The 23586-nt window shown below is 48.7% G+C and overlaps 1 protein-coding gene across 1 annotated transcript in view; it reads left to right on the forward strand.

Moving 5' to 3' along the window:
• LOC147710083 (E3 ubiquitin-protein ligase TRIM39-like) overlaps positions 1-23586 on the forward strand; it is a 473089-nt gene that overhangs the window by 320348 nt on the left and 129155 nt on the right. Inside the window, exons 11-12 of the mRNA XM_086920787.1 lie at positions 12408-12428; positions 13253-13279. Coding sequence (XP_086776913.1) covers positions 12408-12428; positions 13253-13279 — 48 coding nt within the window. The remainder of the gene's footprint in view (positions 1-12407; positions 12429-13252; positions 13280-23586) is intronic.

Genomic DNA, 23586 nt, shown 5'->3' on the forward strand with positions numbered 1-23586 from the left:
CCACTCCTTTCCTGCCTTTCTATGATACAATCTTCTAGTCCTCTTTTCTCTCTCATTCTTCTCCATTACATCCAGGCTCTAACACATTATGTCCTTCCTTGTCATCAGATATCATTTGATTACAGTCGCTTCCTTCCTCGCTCCTTATTTTCCTTACCTCCTTCCCTTCTCTTCATTACTTACATCACCTCAACCCCACTCTTCTTCTCCTCATACTCCCTGTCCTTCTCATTTACCAATTCCTTCTTTTGTCTCCTTTCATTTTCTTCCTTCGCTAAACCTCTTCATACACAAACTACCTATCCCTCTCATTCTTACTTTCTATGCATTTTATACAGCTCTCACCCCATCTATTCACCATACCATATATTTACAACACACAAATACACTACATATCACAGAATTCCAGCTCAAACAATTCAAAAACGAATAATTCCAATTCAAACCGCATAATTCCACTTCAAACAACATACATCCAGTCCACTCCAAACAACTAAACATGAATAAAAAACCAAAATCATTTACAACGCCAAAAATTAAAACTTCCACAAATGAGAGACCGATTGCATTGCAAATATTTGTTTGACGACGGCGGCTATCGAAACCTTAGTGTGTGAGTGAGACAGCAACTCCCAAGGAGGCGTGAGATCCAAATCTCCTACATATGCCAGACATCCGGCCCCGGGTATGTGTGAGACCACAACCCACAAGCATGGCGCGGGGTCCATATCTATCGAGGATGTCGGCCAAGTAGCCCTATACATGTGAGTGAGACCTCAGCTCCCACGGGTGGCGTGAGATTCACATCTCTTACATATGTCAGACATCCGGCCCTGTGTGTGTGCGAGTATGACCCCAACTGCCAGGAGTGGTATAATATCCACATCTACTACATAAGTACATACATCAGCGATTCAACCCTGGTTTTGCTATGTAAGTGAGACCCCAACGCATATCCCTCGACGGTGCCGGTCATCGAACCCTGTGTGTGTGAGTGAGACTGCAACTCCCCAGGGGGAGGGAGGCGTGAGAGACACATTTACTGCACATCCCAGAAATGCAACCCTGGGTGGGTGAGACCCAGGTCCATATCTATTCAGAATGTTGGCCATCTAGTCCTGTGTAAGAGAAGACCTCAGCTCCCACGGGAGGTGTGAGTTCCACACCTCCTACATATGTCAGACATCTAGCCCTGGGTACATGAGGGCACCCGCCCCCAGAGATGTCGTGAGATACACATCTTCTACATATGTCAGACAACCAGCCCTGGGTACATGAGGGCACCCGCCCCCAGAGATTTCATGAGATCCACATCTCCTACATATGTCAGACACCCAGCCCTGGGTACGTGAGTGCCACTTCTACCGAGAGAGATGGTGTGAGATCCACATCTCCTACACATGTCAGACACCCAGCCCTGGGTACGTGAGTGCATCCACCCACAGAGAAGTCATGAGATCCACATCTCCTTCATATGTCAGACACCCAGCCCTGGGTACGTCAGTACCACTTCTACCGACAGAGATGGCGTGAGAGCCACATCTCCTACATATGTCAGACACCCAGCCCTGGGTACGTGAGTGCACCAACCCCCAGAGATGTCATGAGATCCACATCTCCTACATATGTCAGACACCCAGCCCTGGGTACGTGAGTGCACCCACCCCCAGAGATGTCATGAGATCCACATCTCCTACATGTGCCAGACATCCAGTCTTGGGTACGTGAGTGCACCCACCCCCAGAGATGTCATGAGATCCACAACTCCTACATGTCAGACACCCAGCCCTAGGTACGTGAGTGCACCCACCCCCAGAGATGGTGTGAGATCCACATCTCCTACACGTGTCAGACACCCAGCCCTGGGTACGTGAGTGCACCCACCCCCAGAGATGTCATGAGATCCACATCTCCTACACATGTCAGACACCCAGCCCTGGGTACGTGAGTGCACCCACCCCCAGAGATGTCAAGAGATCCACATCTCTTACATATGTCAGACACCCAGCCCTGTGTACATGAGTGCACCCACCCCCAGAGATGTCATGAGATCCACATCTCCTACACGTGGCAGACATCCAGCCCTGGGTACGTGAGTGCACCCACCCCCAGAGATGTCATGAGATCCGCATCTCCTACATGTGTCAGACCCCGAGCCCTGGGTACGTGAGTGCACCCTCCCCCAGAGATGTCATGAGATCCACATCTCCTACACATGTCAGACACCCAGCCCTGGGTACATGAGTGCACCCACCCCCAGAGATGGTATGAGATACACATGTCCTACACGTGTCAGACACCCAGCCCTGGGTATGTGAGTGCACCCACCCACAGAGATGGTGTGAGATCCACATCTCCTACATGTGTCAGACACCCAGCCCTGGGTACGTGAGTGCACCCACCCCCAGAGATGACAAGAGATCCACATTTCTTACATATGTCAGACACCCAGCCCTGTGTACGTGAGTGCACCCACCCCCAGAGATGTCATAAGATCCACATCTCCTACACGTGCCAGACTTCCAGCCCTGGGTACGTGAGTGCACCCACCCCCTGAGATGTCATGAGATCCATATCTCCTACATGTGTCAGACCCCCAGCCCTGGGTACGTGAGTGCACCCATCCCCAGAGATGTCAAGAGATCCACATCTCCTACATGTGTCAGACCCCCAGCCCTGGGTACGTGAGTGCACCCACCCACAGAGATGTCATGAGATCCACATCTCCTACACATGTCAGACACCCAGCCCTGGGTACATGAGTGCACCCACCCCCAGAGATGGTGTGAGATCCACATCTCCTACACGTGTCAGACACCCAGCCTTGGGTATGTGAGTGCACCCACCCACAGAGATGGTGTGAGATCCACATCTCCTACATGTGCCAGACACCCAGCCCTGGGTACGTGAGTGCACCCACCCCCAGAGATGTCATGAGATCCACATCTCCTACATGTGTCAGACCCCCAGCCCTGGGTACGTGAGTGCACCCACCCCCTCATGAAATCCACATCTTCTACACGTGCCAGACATCCAGCCCTGGGTACGTGAGTGTACCCACCCCAAGAGATGTCATGAGATCCACATCTCCTACATATGTCAGACACCCAGCCCTGGGTACGTGAGTGCACCCTCACCCAGAGATGTCAAGAGATCCACATCTCTTACATATGTCAGACACCCAGCCCTGTGTACGTGAGTGCACCCACCCCCAGAGATGTCATGAGATCCACATCTCCTACACGTGCCAGACATCCAGCCCTGGGTACGTGAGTGCACCCACCCCCAGAGATGTCATGAGATCCACATCTCCTACATGTGTCAGACCCCCAGCCCTGGGTACGTGAGTGCACCCACCCCCTCATGAAATCCACATCTTCTACACGTGGCAGACATCCAGCCCTGGGTACGTGAGTGTACCCAACCCCTAGAGATGTCATGAGATCCACATCTCCTACACATGTCAGACACCCAGCCCTGGGTACGTGAGTGCACCCACCCCCAGAGATGGTATGAGATACACATCTCCTACACGTGTCAGACACCCAGCCCTGGGTATGTGAGTGCACCCACCCACAGAGATGGTGTGAGATCCACATCTCCTACATGTGTCAGACACCCAGCCCTGGGTACGTGAGTGCACCCACCCCCAGAGATGACAAGAGATCCACATTTCTTACATATGTCAGACACCCAGCCCTGTGTACGTGAGTGCACCCACCCCCAGAGATGTCATGAGATCCACATCTCCTACACGTGCCAGACTTCCAGCCCTGGGAACGTGAGTGCACCCACCCCCTGAGATGTCATGAGATCCATATCTCCTACATGTGTCAGACCCCCAGCCCTGGGTACGTGAGTGCACCCATCCCCAGAGATGTCAAGAGATGCACATCTCCTACATGTGTCAGACCCCCAGCCCTGGGTACGTGAGTGCACCCACCCACAGAGATGTCATGAGATCCACATCTCCTACACATGTCAGACACCCAGCCCTGGGTACGTGAGTGCACCCACCCCCAGAGATGGTGTGAGATCCACATCTCCTACACGTGTCAGACACCCAGCCCGGGGTATGTGAGTGCACCCACCCACAGAGATGGTGTGAGATCCACATCTCCTACATGTGCCAGATACTCAGCCCTGGGTACGTGAGTGCACCCACCCCCAAAGATGTCATGAGATCCATATCTCCTACATATGTCAGACACCCTGCCCTGGGTACGTGAGTGCACCCACCCCCAGAGATGTCAAGAGATCCACATCTCTTACATATGTCAGACACCCAGCCCTGTGTACGTGAGTGCACCCACCCCCAGAGATGTCATGAGATCCACATCTCCTACACGTGCCAGACATCCAGCCCTGGGTACGTGAGTGCACCCACCCCCAGAGATGTCATGAGATCCACATCTCCTACATGTGTCAGACCCCCAGCCCTGGGTACGTGAGTGCACCCACCCCCTCATGAAATCCACATCTTCTACACGTGCCGGACATCCAGCCCTGGGTACGTGAGTGTACCCACCCCCAGAGATGTCATGAGATCCACATCTCCTACATATGTCAGACACCAAGCCTTGGGTACGTGAGTACCACTTCTACCGACAGGGATGGCGTGAGATCCACATCTCCTACATATGTCAGACACCCAGCCCTGGGTACGTGAGTGCACCAACCCCAAGAGATGGCGTGGAATCCACATCTCCTTCATATGTCAGACACCCAGCCCTGGGTACGTGAGTGCACCCGCCCCCAGAGATGTCATGAGATCCACATCTCCTACACGTGTCAGACACCCAGCCCGGGGTATGTGAGTGCACCCACCCACAGAGATGGTGTGAGATCCACATCTCCTACATGTGCCAGACACCCAGCCCTGGGTACGTGAGTGCACCCACCCCCAAAGATGTCATGAGATCCATATCTCCTACATATGTCAGACACCCTGCCCTGGGTACGTGAGTGCACCCACCCCCAGAGATGTCAAGAGATCCACATCTCTTACATATGTCAGACACCCAGCCCTGTGTACGTGAGTGCACCCACCCCCAGAGATGTCATGAGATCCACATCTCCTACACGTGCCAGACATCCAGCCCTGGGTACGTGAGTGCACCCACCCCCAGAGATGTCATGAGATCCACATCTCCTACATGTGTCAGACCCCCAGCCCTGGGTACGTGAGTGCACCCACCCCCTCATGAAATCCACATCTTCTACACGTGCCAGACATCCAGCCCTGGGTACGTGAGTGTACCCACCCCAAGAGATGTCATGAGATCCACATCTCCTACATATGTCAGACACCCAGCCCTGGGTACGTGAGTGCACCCTCACCCAGAGATGTCAAGAGATCCACATCTCTTACATATGTCAGACACCCAGCCCTGTGTACGTGAGTGCACCCACCCCCAGAGATGTCATGAGATCCACATCTCCTACACGTGCCAGACATCCAGCCCTGGGTACGTGAGTGCACCCACCCCCAGGGATGTCATGAGATCCACATCTCCTACATGTGTCAGACCCCCAGCCCTGGGTACGTGAGTGCACCCACCCCCTCATGAAATCCACATCTTCTACACGTGCCAGACATCCAGCCCTGGGTACGCGAGTGCACCCACCCCCAGAGATGTCATGAGGTCAACATCTCCTACATGTGTCAGACCCCCAGCCCTGGGTACGTGAGTGCACCCTCCCCCAGAGATGTCTTGAGATCCACATCTCATACATGTGTCAGACTCCCAGCCCTGGGTACGTGAGTGCACCCACCCCCAGAGATGGTATGAGATACACATCTCCTACACGTGTCAGACACCCAGCCCTGGGTATGTGAGTGCACCCACCCACAGAGATGGTGTGAGATCCACATCTCCTACATGTGTCAGACACCCAGCCCTGGGTACGTGAGTGCACCCACCCCCAGAGATGACAAGAGATCCACATTTCTTACATATGTCAGACACCCAGCCCTGTGTACGTGAGTGCACCCACCCCCAGAGATGTCATGAGATCCACATCTCCTACACGTGCCAGACTTCCAGCCCTGGGTACGTGAGTGCACCCACCCCCTGAGATGTCATGAGATCCATATCTCCTACATGTGTCAGACCCCCAGCCCTGGGTACGTGAGTGCACCCATCCCCAGAGATGTCAAGAGATCCACATCTCCTACATGTGTCAGACCCCCAGCCCTGGGTACGTGAGTGCACCCACCCACAGAGATGTCATGAGATCCACATCTCCTACACATGTCAGACACCCAGCCCTGGGTACGTGAGTGCACCCACCCCCAGAGATGGTGTGAGATCCACATCTCCTACACGTGTCAGACACCCAGCCCGGGGTATGTGAGTGCACCCACCCACAGAGATGGTGTGAGATCCACATCTCCTACATGTGCCAGACACCCAGCCCTGGGTACGTGAGTGCACCCACCCCCAAAGATGTCATGAGATCCATATCTCCTACATATGTCAGACACCCTGCCCTGGGTACGTGAGTGCACCCACCCCCAGAGATGTCAAGAGATCCACATCTCTTACATATGTCAGACACCCAGCCCTGTGTACGTGAGTGCACCCACCCCCAGAGATGTCATGAGATCCACATCTCCTACACGTGCCAGACATCCAGCCCTGGGTACGTGAGTGCACCCACCCCCAGAGATGTCATGAGATCCACATCTCCTACATGTGTCAGACCCCCAGCCCTGGGTACGTGAGTGCACCCACCCCCTCATGAAATCCACATCTTCTACACGTGCCGGACATCCAGCCCTGGGTACGTGAGTGTACCCACCCCCAGAGATGTCATGAGATCCACATCTCCTACATATGTCAGACACCAAGCCCTGGGTACGTGAGTACCACTTCTACCGACAGGGATGGCGTGAGATCCACATCTCCTACATATGTCAGACACCCAGCCCTGGGTACGTGAGTGCACCAACCCCAAGAGATGGCGTGGAATCCACATCTCCTTCATATGTCAGACACCCAGCCCTGGGTACGTGAGTGCACCCGCCCCCAGAGATGTCATGAGATTCACATCTCCTACACGTGTCAGACATCCTGCCCTGGGTACGTGAGTGCACCCCCCCAGAGATGGCATGAGATCCACATCTCCTACATATGTCAGACACCCAGCCCTGAGTACGCGAGTGCACCCACCCCCAGAGATGTCATGAGATCCACATCTCCTTCATATGTCAGACACCCAGCCCTGGGTAAGTCAGTACCACTTCTAACGACAGAGATGGCGTGAGAGCCACATCTCCTACATGTGTCAGACACCCAGCCCTGGGTACGTGAGTGCACCCACCCCCAGAGATGTCATGAGATCCACATCTCCTACACATGTCAGACACCCAGCCCTGGGTACGTGAGTGCACCCACCCCCAGAGATGGCGTGAGTTCCACATCTCCTACATGTGCCAGACACCCAGCCCTGGGTACGCGAGTGCACCCACCCCCAGAGATGTCATGAGGTCAACATCTCCTACATGTATCAGACACCCAGCCCTGGGTACGTGAGTGCACCCTCCCCCAGAGATGTCTTGAGATCCACATCTCATACATGTGTCAGACTCCCAGCCCTGGGTACGTGAGTGCACCCTCCCCCAGAGATGTCTTGAGATTAGGCATGGGCGGAAAATCCGTTCCGCTCGCGGATTTTGCGGATTTTCGGGAAATCCGCAATCCGCGAGATTTGCGAATTTCCTGCAAAATCCGCAAATCCGCGAGCAGCGGATTTTGCTCGCACTGCTCGCACTGTTCGCGTGAGTTCGCGCCCCGCGAATAAGTGCGAAATTGCAGAAATACGTTCTAAGCAAAACTGAAAGTAACTACTTACCAGGTTCAAAAGTTCAGGCACATCATTAGTAGCCATTTCCTGTAGTGCTTCCTGAGGGGCCCCTCCAGAGTTCAGTTGCCAGTTGAAACTATTATGTGACCCTGCTCTGAACCTCAGAATAGTTACACATATGCCACAAAGGTCATGAATTACAGCTAAGGGAGACAAGCAGGAGCCAGGCTGGAAGTTAAAATCCATTAATCAGCCCCTAATTCATTATTGTCAGTTGGGGCAGGGCAGGTGTTGTAACTAATTTTGCAACAATGAAAGCACTTAGCAAGTGCAAAAGATCACTAATCAGGGCGCACTAAGGAAGCAGGTGCCAGCTAAAAAAATATTCTGTGACACATTAATCAGCCCCAAATTAATTCAGGTCACTTGAGGCAGGGAAGGTGTGCTTTGCTTTGCCGAAAATAATGTACACTGGACAACCAGAGGGTGTGGTGATGAAACAGAGGGTGGCATGGGTGGGCCAGAGGGTGGCATGAGTAGTCAGAGAGTGGCAGTGGTGACAGAGAGTGGCAGTGATGAAGAAGAGTGTCCCAAACAGGTTGGACACGTAGAAACAACAAGTTCGCAAAACTTGCGACCCGACAGGTAAGTTCGCAAATTGCGAAATTGTAAAAACCCTCGCGAACTGGCAGAAACACGGGCGAACACAAAAAAAAAAAAAAATCCGCAAATTCGCGGGAATTCGCGGATTTTGCGGATTGCGAGTTCGCAAATCCGCAAATTCGCGGATTGCCAATCCGCAAAATCCGCTCATGCCTACTTGAGATCCACATCTCCTACATGTGCCAGACACCCAGCCCTGAGTACGCGAGTGCACCCACCCCCAGAGATGTCATGAGGTCAACATCTCCTACATGTGTCAGACACCCAGCCCTGGGTACGTGAGTGCACCCTCCCCCAGAGATGTCTTGAGATCCACATCTCATACATGTGTCAGACACCCAGCCCTGGGTACGTGAGTGCACCCACCCCCAGAGATGTCATGAGATCCACATCTCCTACACATGCCAGACACCCAGCCCTGGGTACGTGAGTGCACCCACCCCCAGAGATGGCGTGAGATCCACATCTCTTACATATGTTAAACATCCAATACTGGGTATGCGAGACCACAACCTGCGGCGTGACGCGAGGTCCATAGCTCCTGGAGGTGTCGGCCATCGAACCTTGTGTAATGTGAGTGAGACACAATACCAAAGGGAGTGCGTGAGGTCCATATCTCACAGGGATGTCGCTCATCGAGCCATGCGTATGAGAGTGAGAAATACATGCCAGGGTGGTGCAGAGGGATGGATGGAAAAAGGCCGGTCCGGGAGTCATCAGAAGCGGATCATTGATTTTTGAATGTTTTCATCAGGTTGAGAATAATAACCGGCCATTAATCTTGGCGTAACTAATCCCCTACATGACATATTGTTTTTTCAATAATTTCTGACCATCTTGTTTCGGGAAAATCTAACAGATAACTATGATATTCCTTTTTTCTTCTATTCCCAAGGGGAGACCGTCTTACCCCACATCCCTTACCTAACCCTACATTTCCGCATACTTCTCATCCTGGCGCTATTCCTACGGCGCAACCTATTGCGAATTGTCTCTTAGCTTCGCCGTCTGCCCCCAAACCGTACTTTGAAACCCACTTTTCTACACCCCAACACCCCAGTAGAATGGATAATGCTATTACCTTAAGCAGAGAGATGGTGGTTCTTACTGAAAGCCCAGAGGTGGCAGTGTCTCACCCTGCTCCCTCGTGTCATCCTGTTCCCTAGGATCTCACCCTCCACTCCCACTGCCCCAGTGATGGGGAACCAGAATCCTCCCTATTGACTGACATCTTAGCCTTCTTTCCTCCTTCCACTAGTAATAGTCACACCCTTCCTCTAGGGTGTGAGGCTCCTCTCTAGCTGTTACGGGGTCGCCATCCTCCCCAGTGATTGGGGTCTCACCCTCATGGCCCTTAGTTAACGTATCGTCCACCCCCCCCAATCCCATCCTCGTTACCAATAGTTGTGATGGTATTCCTACACAGAGTAGGGGAGAAGCTACGGCGCCTTGAAGACGGGGCTCAACCATGCACCTCTCGGGGTTCCGCGTCCTCAGACATTTTGATCCCGCTTTGGTGCGGGCAATACATCGGGCGATAGCTCGGTGGGTTGTAGCTCCTTCCACTCACTCCTCAGGGTTTCTCGAGGGTAACGTGATACAAATCCTGGTAGGGCTTTGCACGCGGAAAGAAATAAAATATACATCCGTTGCCACCAAGCGCAACTCCTGGAATTCCTTAGCAACGGCATCAAATAGCTCTTGGATGTCCAGGACTATAGCGCCAAGTAAGAAGGCGAGGCTTTCATCATTTCCACGTCCATAAAATTGATGTAATTGTTGTGAATGAGAAGACCCTGTTGTACCAGCATTTGAAGACTTCAGCCATGAGGCAAGATTGGGTGGTGTGGAGCAAAGGAATTCTGATATTAAAGCCACAAACTGTGGGTGTCTTTCAGCAGAGTTTAATACAGTTACGTATTTCATGTGTTTTTTCCAAGCACTGTGCGCTGCATTTCGACTCCTCTCTAAGCGCTCTGTGAGGAATAGAGAAGCCAGTAATGGAGACGGACAATTGTAACCGTCTACAATCCAGTGCTTTATATTTAGACGGTTTTGTACAGTGCTGTGCACTGCAGCTTCACGGCGCTCGACTGGGCTCAAGAGTACGTGCTGAACAATAAGGATTGATATGCGGACTGATCTCCGAGGCAGGCGTGCCTATATCACTCTCTCATTGTGTCACGTGATTATGCGAAAACCAGTGCTCACTGCCAGTTTTCACCAGTCCCTCAAGCCTAAGAAAGCCCGGTGGGTTCAGTCGGAGATGTATTTATCAGCGTTTCACTTCCAGAGGCCCCAGACCCCAACCAGAACCATCTTGAGAACGCCCCCCAATCTGCATACGATTCTTGAACCTCTACGCATCCCCGCACTGCTGCAGGTGCCTGGAAGACACATATTTGAAAAGAAGCGCTTCTTCCGACTGAGGGCTCGATCCTCCTCGGATCTATGAACCGATGTATTTTTCCGCTGTGATGTGTACATGTGCCCCATATTAAGGCGTTCAAAGTTCATCAGATCCATTTCCTCACCCAGCTATAGAGAAAACAAGCATCGATCTCTTGCCTTTATGGGGCCATGCGTTTAAACACATGGCCCCCAAAGGTAAGAAAGTGCTTCACAACAGCCGTGAAGCAGGGAAACCAGTCCGATCGCAAACCCAAGGGCGACAACCAAAAACCCTAATTTCCAATGGCAGGCCACCATTTAGCATAAACGGTGACACGGGCCAATAGAAATGAGGGCCGAGGCTTAAAGCCCTCTTCTGAAAATCCTCTCCTACAAAATCTCTCGTGAAGGCGGAGCAGGACTCTGCCCTGCAACACATGCGAGACCTAAAAATGAAGAAAGTGCATTGTTCTAGGGAATTGCAAATTACCACCAACTTGAAGTTGGTGGTTATTTGCGATTCCTTAAAGCAATATGGCAATTTGCGATGGCTACTAGAATAGCATTTAGGGATTCTCAAATTGCGGTTCTCTAAATGCGTCTGCAAAATAGTGAATTGCAAATTTTGGGATTCCTGATTTTGCAAGTGATTTTGAGATCGTAAATGGTGAAATTCTGCAAAATTCACCATTTACAATCACAATTTTGCTTGATACATCTGACCCAAAAACATTAAAGATAAACTGATGCGAGCAAACACCCAAGTGAAGAAACCAAATCTCTCTATCCAGAGCATTTGCCCCTTCCCCTCATTAAAGGGCATCACCGATACGGAAATTGTACCTCGTGCGTGAATTCAATTGAAGGCGACAAATTTGAATATATGGGAAGAATTACCACACATGAAGAGTTAACCAACTGCAACACGTCTAATGTAATCTATTGCGTTTGTGGTAATTCATGGTCTGGGAGGTAATTCATTGCAGAGACGTTCAGTCCGTAACTTAGCATGAATTGGCTTGTTGAGCATCTCTGCCCACACCTTGGATTCCACAGAATCTCGCTGAGTTTTTGGGCCGCTCTGCAGAATTCCTGTTAGTAGAACTCCGTGAGCTCCGCCCAGGTCTATTTCTGAATATCTTTACTTCATTGTGTGCTTTATTTATGTCATGTATAGCTCTTTTCTTATTTCAATCTTTCATAACATTGTACAAAATATGTTTCTAGGTGCAATTTTACACAATTTTCTTTCACAGTCCCTGAGATGGTGCACACTGTTTAGGTCTTGTAATGTTCCAAATGCAGATTCATTTGTTCTGTTTAACCCTGTCAGTCAAATGTTCATTGTGGTGGGAAGTTTTCAATCTCATCATTTTTAACTTCATACCACAATCTTTGTGAATAGCTTGAGTTCAGGGAATTACACTCAAACACAGTTGTCGTAATATTCAAGTGTGAAATAACTCTTGAAATGTTACCTATGAAATTGTGAGCAATGGAGTATAAAATCTGCATAATTAACACATTTGTTGTCCCTATTTCAGACGCTCTCCAGAAGGACAAAGGTATGTGATATTGCATTGAACGAAGGGTGGGGGCAAACACAAATCTAGTCATGGTAGATTACCTCTGTTAAACAACAAGTCTGTAGATTGCTACTGCCGGTCATGAATCATTTGCTTAATATGATAATGAGAACTATATGTTGCTCTATAGAGAGACTATTAGCTAGACTATGTCTCCTATGTAGAACAACAGAAGTCCTCTACCCAGTGAGTAAGGCAATGCCTACTCTGCACAGCAACACAAAACAAAAAAGGCTCTTTGACGCCAGTTTGAAAACCTTCAGAAATGCCCGCTTTGAAATTCATAACCTATTGTTGTCTGTCAGAGCAGACATATCAAAAGAAATAAAGTGAAAATGACAGTAGGGTATTTAAAAAATAGCTGTAAGGTTTATACATTTTGCACATATTGTTTGTTACATATCTTAGAAACCTCTTTATAATCTGCATTGAAATTGAATTTACTTCTACTTTACAGACTTCTAACCATTATAGTGCAAGGCAACTGATATGATATACTTCAAAATACCATGCCAATGATTGAGGGATTTTAGAAAGGTATAATTAATGTGAACATGATAGGTTTGTTTGAAAAGTGTAAAATATATATGGCTTTATGAACAGAAATATTTTATGAATATCACATTTCAGACATTTTGATTTGCAAAAAGTATTTTGAATATTTAAAAGTCCTCCCAGATAGCCAATAAGACCCTTTCTGGATTTTCCTTTATCTGTATAGTTTCAATGATAGGCAATGTTGAAATCAATTGCACAGCCTCAAAACAAGATTATAATATTCTTCTCTATATATTCTCTGATAGGTGATTTATTAATTAAAGCAGCAAAAGGTAAGTTTATAAATTGAACAAGAATTGATGGATCTTATATACAAAAATTCAAGTGAACTCCTATTAATTTGTTTTTGTGTACACAGACTTTCTCCCAAAAGAAAAAGGTCTTTCTCTCAATATAGCAATTATGATCTCTGTAAGTAGTATTTTGCTGTACCTTTAACAGAAAAACATCGATTCCAGTTAATTTTTAGGGCTCGGCCTACGTCCCACGAAGTGGGCGTGGCTTAAGAGTCCTTTTCTGAGGGCTTCGAAAATCTAACCTACGAATTCCAGAGAAGCTCGTGATTTTTGCTCGGTATTTATGGCAGCTGCTTGGCAATTGGGCCTCGCATGCCTGTGTTTTTACAAGCCAGCACGCAATAGGCCGTAGGCGGTAGAGTTGCTCCGCCTCGTGCATATTCCGTGTGGACACGCGAAGCAGAAGGCTATATTTCTTCAATTACCAGCTGTCATGGCTCGCGGTAATTGAAGATAGATGATGGGCGCGCTTGCACCATTGTTTGCTGTCTGCTCTACGAAGCCTCGTTTTCTCTGCTGTGTGTGTTGTGTGCATGCCGCCTCCCGGTCAAAGTTTGACTTCAGTCTGACATTCTGACCCTCAGAGAATGAACCTCCCCACTGTCTTTGCTACTTCTTGTACGTTGTACACTCACAATTGTCACTATTGCCTCAGGTATTGCGACTTTTGCTTCTGTAATTTGTTCACTTGTAATGTTCTGTTATATCAGCTCTGTTGCTTTTGTCGAGCGCTCTGTCACCTTCGGGTAAAGTCCGCGCTATACAAAATAGCATAAATAAATCCACCGACTTTGCACCTCCCCTCCCTGTTGTTATCTCATCACCTCTGCTGCCACCAATGCTAGCTGCCTTCTAACTGACTCGCTAGCTTCCTAGCTAACTGCAAAAAGTGCATGCCACTGCCAAGCATAAATGACCACGCACATGCCACTCTCAAGCTCGCGTGACCACATGCACGCAACAACACCGAAATACCCACAGCAGTCACTGGCGACCACTCAGAAACTTGACATTTATTGCTGACTCTTTATTCAGAAAGTCGCGGTGTGCAATAGAATCATAATACTCGGATTTGTATAGTGCTAAAGACTCGTGCGGGTCTTCAGGCGCTGTGAGATGAAATGATTTGCCAGAATCACAGGAGTTCAGCCGATGCCGAAACTCGAACCTGGACCCCCCAGCTCCAACGTCGGCTGCTCTGGCAGTTACGCCACACCCTTTAAAGACAGTTTGGGCATGACACGTCATCATGCGCTTGGAGTGCACTGCAGACCCGCCCCTTCCAGGCACCTCGGGCTGCTGTGGTTTCCTGCCCCTTGTGTGGTTCTCGCTATTTTATGTGTTTGTCTCTTCGGGTGATGCTGACAGACAGACAGACCGCGCTGCCTCCTGACACACTTCGGTTTTGCTTCTTCCTCAAGACGCCGCAGCCCCTCCTCTCCGGTGTTCCTGCTCCTGATGTTGAGTTGAGAGGGATAGAATGTGCTCCGATGTCTGGAGCAAGTGTTCAGAATCCGTCCTGAGGTGAATACGCTGCAATGCTGCTCTGCGATACTCTGGGCAACTTTCAGGTTTATACGACAACTGTCTTGTTTCTGATTTCACTAATGGTTCATGTTTAAAAACAGTCCGATAAATAAGTACTTCCCAGTGCATTGATATAATGTGACACATTAATGTCACAGCTTCTACAAGTTAAAGAAATGCACTTTTTAGTGAAGACTGTGAGTGAGTGCAGAGTGTGAGTGAGTGCAGAGTGTGCTTCCCTGCCCCTGTAGTATGACCAGCAGTGCCTTTAGAGCCTCGATACCCGGATCACAGACCCTGGTCCCAGCGGCACTTACCGGTCAGCGGTTTGTTGCTCGGGTGCTCCTCGCAGGGTTCTATAATAATAAATGTATTTATTGCGTGATTTAAAAAACCATTGCAAATACGCAGGGTTCTATGGAGGAGACATATTCCAAGATGCCACGGACGCCGTATGTAATTGCGGGCTGAGTGTAAGCCAATAGCGAAGGCTCAGTGAGTGCCGTTGAGCCGCTTAACAAACAGCCACCTGCGTAGACGGCAAGCGGTTAGGTCCAACTCGTGCAATCGCCTGCATTCAGTACAGCGGTTGCAGCGTGGTAAGTCTTTTCAGCTGGCAATCCGGCAGTCCGTAGTCCTGTACGAGCGAGCAACAATTACTGGTATTTGTGAGGGATGATTTATTCGTAAACCTCCTTAAATCTCCGTTTTGTGACATTCTCCTGTTTCTCAAGTCAGGAATTGCCAGAAATAAAAATACCCAGTTCACTCTGATTAGAACTGCTGAAGATGCTCTGTTATTACCATCTTGTATAGTCTGAGGCACACATCTACGTTTCGACGTAATTGAGGTCGGTTGCACCCAAAGTCGAGAAAAGAAAATGTCAGACACCCACTGCTAGTAGCAAATCCTGCTACAATTGTAGCTGAGTCAGATAGTAAAAAATAACAAATAACAAAGCAGTTTCTACTCACTGAGAGTTCCATAGGGGTCTCTGTAATTGTTGGAATGCTATGGCGAATTGACAGGGCCAAGGCCGGGCAGCCGCAGAGTTCAGCGCTTTCTTTTTTTTGTTTTATTTCAAAGTATTTTATTGAAGATTATATAGATATATGCAGTACAGTAGTAGTGGTGCGTGAGGGTGAGTACAGACGCCTTCGAGGTTACATTAGGCGTAGTGGCTCGTATGGCTTAATTAAGTCGACACTTCTCAAATTACTGGCTGGCGTAAATTGTTCTCGGTCACAATGTTGTGCCCCCACTAAGAAGAAAGAAGAAAGAGAGGAGGTGTGGGGGGGGGGGGGGGGGGAGACAGAGCGTCACGATGTTTGGTGGTTCTCCGCGGTGACGATCCAGTGGTCTTTACTGGCTCTTTTTGGCTTCGGTGGACCGGGTATGGAGGCCTCTATGGGGGTTTGTTTGGGGGTTTGCTTGTCCCCAAGTGTCTGTCCAGCGAGGCCCACATTTCGCCCCTTGCTGTGTGGTTGGATGCATGTAGTGCCGTTATGTTGTCCGCCCCTCTGAGGAAGGTGACCCAGTTGACCCAACCTTTGAAGCTCGCCTTGCCCGTATCTTTCCAGTTTGCCAGTATTGTCTTGACTGCTGTGGTGAGGAGAAGGTCTATCAGGTCCCTGTCCCCCTTGGAGTCTAAATCTGTAACCATGAATGCAGTGGCTAGCCCCACAAAGCCTGGTTGTATTTCCCTCCCTGCTATCTTAGTGATGAAGTCCATGACCTTGCTCCAAAAATTATTTACTTTGGTGCAGTAGAAAATCAGGTGGCTGAGGTCGCCTCTCTCTTTTTGGCAGTTCCAGCAGGTGTTGTTGTCTCTGACTCCGACCTCCGCTAGTGGGCCGGTGTCCAGTAGACCCTGTGTAGTAGCCAATATTTAGTTTGTGCCACCTGGGGGGAGACTTTGTTCTGGGATGCTGAAAGCCACAGGCGAAACTTTCCCTCTCGCTCAGTTGTCTCACGAGCAGTGTCTCCCAGAACCCTACTGCCTTGGTGTTGAGGTTCGATGTGGAAGGGCACAGGAGTTTGTGTATGTACGAGGTCTGGTGGCCTATCTTGTTCAGGTTGTGCATGTATTGTATGATGAAGGGGATTTTTTTGTCTAGGTTTGCTTTTGTGATGGCCGCTCTAATTTTGAGAAATTCATAGAACTCAACCGTAGGTAGATTATGGGCTTGTTTTAGGGCTTCGAATGTTAGTGGTGTCCTGTTCTGTTCGAGTTGTGTTGGGGTTGAGATTCCTTTCCCGTACCAGGTGCTGTTGTCTAGAGTTTTCCCTTTGTATTGGACCTTTGAGTTGAACCAGATGGATTCACAACTAGTGTTCCTGATTGTCTGTTCCATCTTTTTATCTACTTTTAGTAGTGCGGCCTTTGTGTTCTTGAGGATAATGTTTTTGCTCTTTGGGTGTTTGTTTGCTGTGAGCATGGCTATGGGGTCTAATCCGCCAATGATCGCCCTCTCCAGTGTTAGCCACACTAGTGTGTATCCCTTGTTAGGGATGAGCCAGTGGTCTCCCTGTTTTGCTAAGCATGCTCTTTAGAATATTCTGAAGTTTGTAATGTTTAGCCCCCCTAGGCTTTTGTTCAGCCTTAGCTTCTGCAGGATTATCCTGGGTCTTTTTTCTTTCCATAGAAATGTGTTTATCATGTTGTCCAGCTGTTTGTGGAACCCATCCTTCAGTGTTAGTGGTAGCATCCCTATCAAGTAGTTAATCAAGGGCGTGATCATCATCTTGATTGTTTCTATTCTACCCCACCAGCTAATGTATTTGGGTGACCATGAGTTCAGTTTCTCTTTTACCTTTTTTAGGGTGGCTTCTTCATTGTGATCCAACGTTGCCCTGAGATCCCTACCGAAGTGTAGGCCAAGGTATTTGAGGTGCTTCTTTTGCCATGCCAACCCTGATATGCCCAGGACTGCGCTAGTGGTGTGGACATTCATGGGTTTGCACTCAGATTCATCCCTGTTCAGTTTGTACCCCGAGACTTCCGCATACATCCCTATGGTGTGCATTAGTGCCGCTATTGATTCGGTAGGGTTCTTAGTTATGATCAGAATATCATCGGCATATGCTGCCAACTTCACCGTGTTTCCCCCTATGCAGATGCCAGCGATCTCAGTGTTGTTCCTGATCATGCTTAGGCGTGGCTCTAGTGCTAGTAGGAACAGGGCTGGAGAGAGCGGACACCCCTGTTTTGTACCAATCTCTAGTGTTAGTTGCTCGGATGTGCTTCCGTTAACCACGACTCGTGCTTTGGGCTCCTTGTAGAGGGCCCTCACCATACTCCTGTAATTCTTCCCCAGCCCGAACTTCTGCATACATAGGTCTAAGTAAGGCCAGGAGACTCTGTCGAAGAATTTTTCTGCGTCGAGTGCAATCATGACTGCAGTGTCAGTACTATTGGATGTGAGGTTGATAAGATGGCAAAGAAGCCTGGTGTTGTCTTGGGCCAGTCTGTTCTTAATGTACACTACCTGCAAGTTGTCAATTAGGTGGGAGAGGTGGTTATTGAGTCTGGTTGCTAGTATTTTTGCCTAGACTTTTCAGACCACGTTGATTAGTGAGATCGGCCTGTAGTTTTGGGGGTACTCTGGGTCTTTCCCTTCTTTGGGTATTACTATGATGTTGGCCTCTGCCAATGTGTCTGTCATACGGCCTTTTTGCGCGCAGTACGAGAACACTTCTACCATGGTTGGTTTTACTATCTGTAGGAAGAGCTTGTAGAAGGCTGCCGTGTAGCCATCAGGGCCTGGCGCCTTGTTCACTTTGAGTGTCTCTATCGCCTTCTCTACTTCTGCCCCCGTTATGACCTGCCCTGGGGCTGATCTCTGGTTCTCTGTCAGCGTGGGTAGGCTTAGTTTGCTCAGTAGGTTTGTCCCCAAATCCACCGCTAGGTCTTTGTCTGTCTTGTATACGTTACTATAGAAGTCTTTGAATACTTCCAATATCTCCTTGTTTGCTGTGTGGGTCTTTTTGTTTGTGTCTGTTAGTGCTACAATCGAGTGCTGCCTCTTCTTTGCCTTTAGATATGCCGCCAGTGCCCGCCCCGCTTTGTTAGCCGTACAAAGATTGATGGCTTTATATTTGTTTATCCATGTACCAGCTCTTTCGCTCAGGATTTTGTTGAGTTCATTCTTCCTCTTCGTAAGGTCGGTCAGCGTGTTGCCGTCCGCCAAGTTTACAGAGTATAATATCCACTGGGTATGGGTTCCCAAGCAGTAAGGCCAAACCCTGCCTTAATGTATCCGAAAAAAAGAATGCCAATACTGCCAAACAGTTTCGCTCACTTAGTCAGTACTCTCCATATGATCCAAACAATATGTGAGCGGAATTCAAATCCAAGAATTAATCATTTGACATTTGCATTTTATTTACAATTTTTCTTTTTTGCTTATTCTTTTTGTTATTTCAAAGATTTTTTACAAACACATTATAGTGAAAACATATTACAAAAAACAGACATCAAAAATACTTTTCTTATCAAACTCTCATTCATATGCATTCATACCACTAGACATATCATTCGTACTCAAAGAACCATTCATTCACCTAGCAATCTACAAGAGAATATATATACTTTTTTACAACTATTGTACACTTTTTATATCAGAAACCATAGAATTTCATTTGCGAAAATGAATCCTTCAAATCACAGAGTTATTCAGTTTTTTCTTGTTGAAACCATAAGAAAAAAAAGAAAAATTGTAAATAAAATGCAAATGTCAAATGATTAATTCTTGGATTTGAATTCCGCTCACAAGTTTACAGAGTGGCCTCTCTCTAGATCCCTGATCTCATTCTCTATTCTCTAATTCTGTAATCTTCTTGTTCCTTTCTCTGTTCATCCTGCCCTTGATGTTTAGGAGTTTGCACCTTATCGTAGCTTTGATTGCATCTCACAGGATTGCCTTGTCTACCTCGGCGTTGTCATTGAAGGAGAGATACTCCTTGATAGCCTCCTCAATCTCAGCCCTGTTTGTCGGGTGTTTCAGGATGTCATCATTAAGCCTCCATTTTCGGCTAGGTTGTTCATTGTGTCAGCCACTGAGGGAGAGGCTGATGTGTGCGTAGTCTGATATTGTTATTGCCGCTATTTCCGTCTGGTCTATGACGTGTGTGTGAGTCACCGACATGAGTATGTAGTCTATTCTGCTGTATGAGTTGTGTGGGTGTGAGTAGAAAGTGTATTCTCTCGCGTCTGGGTGTTGTAGTCTCTGAGGTGGAATTTGGAGCACAAGTTCTCGAGTGTGCCCTGCTCTTGGGATCTGTGACTCTGCCTGATTGGGTGTCTGTCTATGGCCTGGTCCAGCACTTGGTTCATATCCCCGGCGATCAGAAGTAGGTCGTCCAGGGGGAGGTTCCCTAGTTTGGCTTCCACCCCTTCCCAGAAGTCCTTGTTATCTGAGTTGGGCCCATATATGTTGGCTATGTGTATGATCTCATCCCCTCTCTTGAGACTGGTTATTAGTACTCTCCCATCATCATCAGTGTGTTTCTCGTGTAGGGGGAGGTTGCTTTTCTTGTGTATGAGTGTTATGACCCCTCTTTTTATGTGTATGGCTGGTGAGCAGAAGGAATCGCTGATCCAGCTGGCTCGGAGGCGCTGCGCGTCCTCTTCCGAGAGCCTCGTCTCCTGGAGGACGTAGACGTTGCCTTTGAGCTTCGCTAAGTAGTCAAGCGTCTTTTTCCGTTTTACAGGGTGGTTGAGGCCTCTGAAATTCAGGGACACCACCTTTATGTCAGAGCTCAGCTGGCTATGTGTTTGTGCAGACATTGCTTGCGTGTTTGTCGTGTGACAGTGTGGTGTTCTCCCTTAATACCTTCCATCTATGGTCATTCACCTGTGTTCTCATAGGTTCCCAAGCACTGCACGTCAGCCCCGGAGGCTCTACACCGATTGCGGCTGTGGTCGCTCTGTCTCTTGGATATATAGGGAGTGATGAAAGGGAAAAGGAAAAGGAAAGTAGGAAAACATAGAAAGTAAGAATCACATACCACTGTACTCGAGGGCCCCCCTCCCCTGTCCCCCCTCCTCCCTCCCCTCCCCCCTCCCCGTGCATTGTGCAGTAGGCGTGCGACAGCAAGGACCCCCCTACCCTCGCCCCCGAGTTCAGTCCTGGGCTTAGTCCCCCCCTATTACGTCTGCACGTTGTGCAGTTTTGAAGCAAAAAGGATATGAACTCGCCTATGTTGGTTATTCGTTCTGGCCTTGGATGCGCATTCCAGAAGACCGCCTCTTATTGTTCTGTTTGGCCAGGGTTCAAGTCTCAAGTCTGAGGTCTACGTTAGGGTATTCTGGATGCACAACAATGGTGAAAGGGGCAGTTCCATGAGGTAGATCGGTTCACAAAAAGCGATGAGGTAGATCGGTTTACAGAAAGCGATGAGGTAGCTCGGTACAGTGGGGTAGATGTGCATACGCGTTGAGGTAGTTCGGTTCATGTTCACATTCCGTTGCCGCTCTCCGCATTATCTGGCGGGGCTCTTCTCTTTCCTGTACCTGGGCTTTGAGCCTCCATGTCTTCTGGGACTGGTCCTTGTAGGTAGTGTCTAAGCTCGCTGGGATCTTCGAAGACCAGTGTTCCTGTCTGTGATCCTCATCCTTGCCGGTCCAGCGAAGCTGAAGGTGATGTTTTTGCTTCTTAGGGCTAGGAAGCCTTTCCTAACTTCCACTGTTTGTCTTGAGAAGTCCTGTGCTATTACTATTTTGTTTCCGTTCCATCTCATGTTCTGGCTTTTCCTTGCAACGGCGAAGATTGCCTCTGTGTGGTTCGCTCGCAGTGGTTTGCAAATGATGGGGCGCGGTCCTCGTCCTTGCTGGGGCTTGGTCGCTGGCACTCTATAGGCCTTGTCTCTCTCGAATTGCTTGTCGAATTTTAGCCCCGTCAGCTGCAGCAGTAGGGCCTCTAGTAGGGCAGTGCAAGACCCCGGAGCGACTTCCTCTCCCTCAGGAACTCCCAGGAGTCTTATGTTCCCCCTCCTGCTTCGATCGTCCTGCTCAGCCAACAGCTTCTGGAGGTGGTTGGTGGTTTTCATCACGAACCCCAGTTCTTTGTTCAGTTGTCCACTGGTGTCTTCGAGGTCTCCGATCCTCTTCTCAGCTGACTCTAGCGTGTCGTTCGTTTTGCTTTGGTCTGCTCTCATGCCCGCCAGTTCCAGTTGCTTGTTATCTATCGTTTTCTTTGTTGCTTTGGCCAGTTCGTTCCCCTCATTTATTTTCTTTAGGATAGTTTCCAGCGTGTTTTCGTTCCTGAGGTCGCTCTTGAGCTTCGATGGGGAATCTGGCTGGTCCTTCTGTAATGGCTGGATTTTCTGTTTAGATGGGATCAGCCCCCAGGGGCCCCTGTGACCCAGCCAAAACGTACTCACCTTCCCTCCTCAGATCGTATTCACAATGAGTAGATATACAGATAAATATACAGATCGGCCAGAATAACATTAGGTCGGGCATTAGATACATTAAAGACATGGCGAAGAGTCTCAGTGGATGCAGGGACAGCTACCAAACAGGTCGCTAGAATGTCAGTAGCGCTCTTCATAGGTGTGAGGCAAAAATGCGGAGAGTTCGTCACCCGCTTCGCGAGTGTGACCCAAAAGTTAGATGATGTCCGCCACGCAGACCGCGTGGCTCTTATTATCCCATCAACCGGCGTCGGTGGAACCTCTCCTCTCCCGGCGTAGCAAGCCAAAAGGAGTCCAACGCCGACACATCCTGCAGCAGCAATCCAAAGAATGATCTGAAAGAATACAAATACAGGCCTTAATCATTCTCGTAAATAACATTTATCAGCTGGGACAGCTTCCCAGCCATCTTTCCCTGGCCTCATCACCAAAACGGTGTTGTCATGACCGGTCGCAATAATATCAGCCTGTTCAGGAGGATTCTTAGGCGATTGCACCCATATTTTAGCTCCGGGAAGATCAGATGATCCGAAGCCTTTTTGTCCTCGCACAGTTAGCAACGTTGGAGCAGAGCCTTTTTTGATCTCACCACTGAAGACAGGCATAATCAATAACTGAGCAACACGGTCAGACTTTTTGATAAACAAATCCGTCTCACTGCTATTAAGCAGGAGAACCTTAATCTCTCCCTGATAATCACTGTCAATCACTCCACCGAGTACTTGTACACCTTTCAGGGCCAGGCCAGATCTAGGGGCAATTAATCCAAAACTACCGGCAGGTATAGAGACACCAATGCCAGTTTCAACAATGATTCGATCTTTTCCTGGAAATTGTGCATCATTTAATGCATGCAGGTCAAGGCCTGCGGAACCTGGGGTTGCTCTACATGGAGCCAAAGCACCGGGGGTAATTTCCCAATATGTTACAGTGTTCGAAACAGAATTTGGTTTTGCATCAACATGTGGAGGAAACAAACGCATCAAAGGAGATTCAGCATGTAACAAAGGACGATTATTTAAAATTAACAAAGCTTGAAGTAGGACATCTCTCCACTGGCTGTAACGGTCATCAGTCAACTTGCGCAACTGTTCTTTCAACAAGCCATTCATTCTCTCAATCAGTCCTGAAGCTTGTGGATAATATGGAATATGAAACACCCAATCAATATTGTTTTCCGTACAGAATTCCTGCACCAATCTTCCACGAAAGTGGGATGCATTGTCTGATTGAATCTGGAATGGGACACCATAGTACAAAATAATGAGCTCCAGGGTTTTAATTGTATTCACTTGGGTAGCATTCTTGCAAGGGAAAGCGACCAAAAGGCCACTATAAG

This window comes from Lissotriton vulgaris, chromosome 5 (genome assembly GCF_964263255.1).
Source record: "Lissotriton vulgaris chromosome 5, aLisVul1.2, whole genome shotgun sequence".
Lineage (NCBI taxonomy): Eukaryota > Metazoa > Chordata > Amphibia > Caudata > Salamandridae > Lissotriton > Lissotriton vulgaris.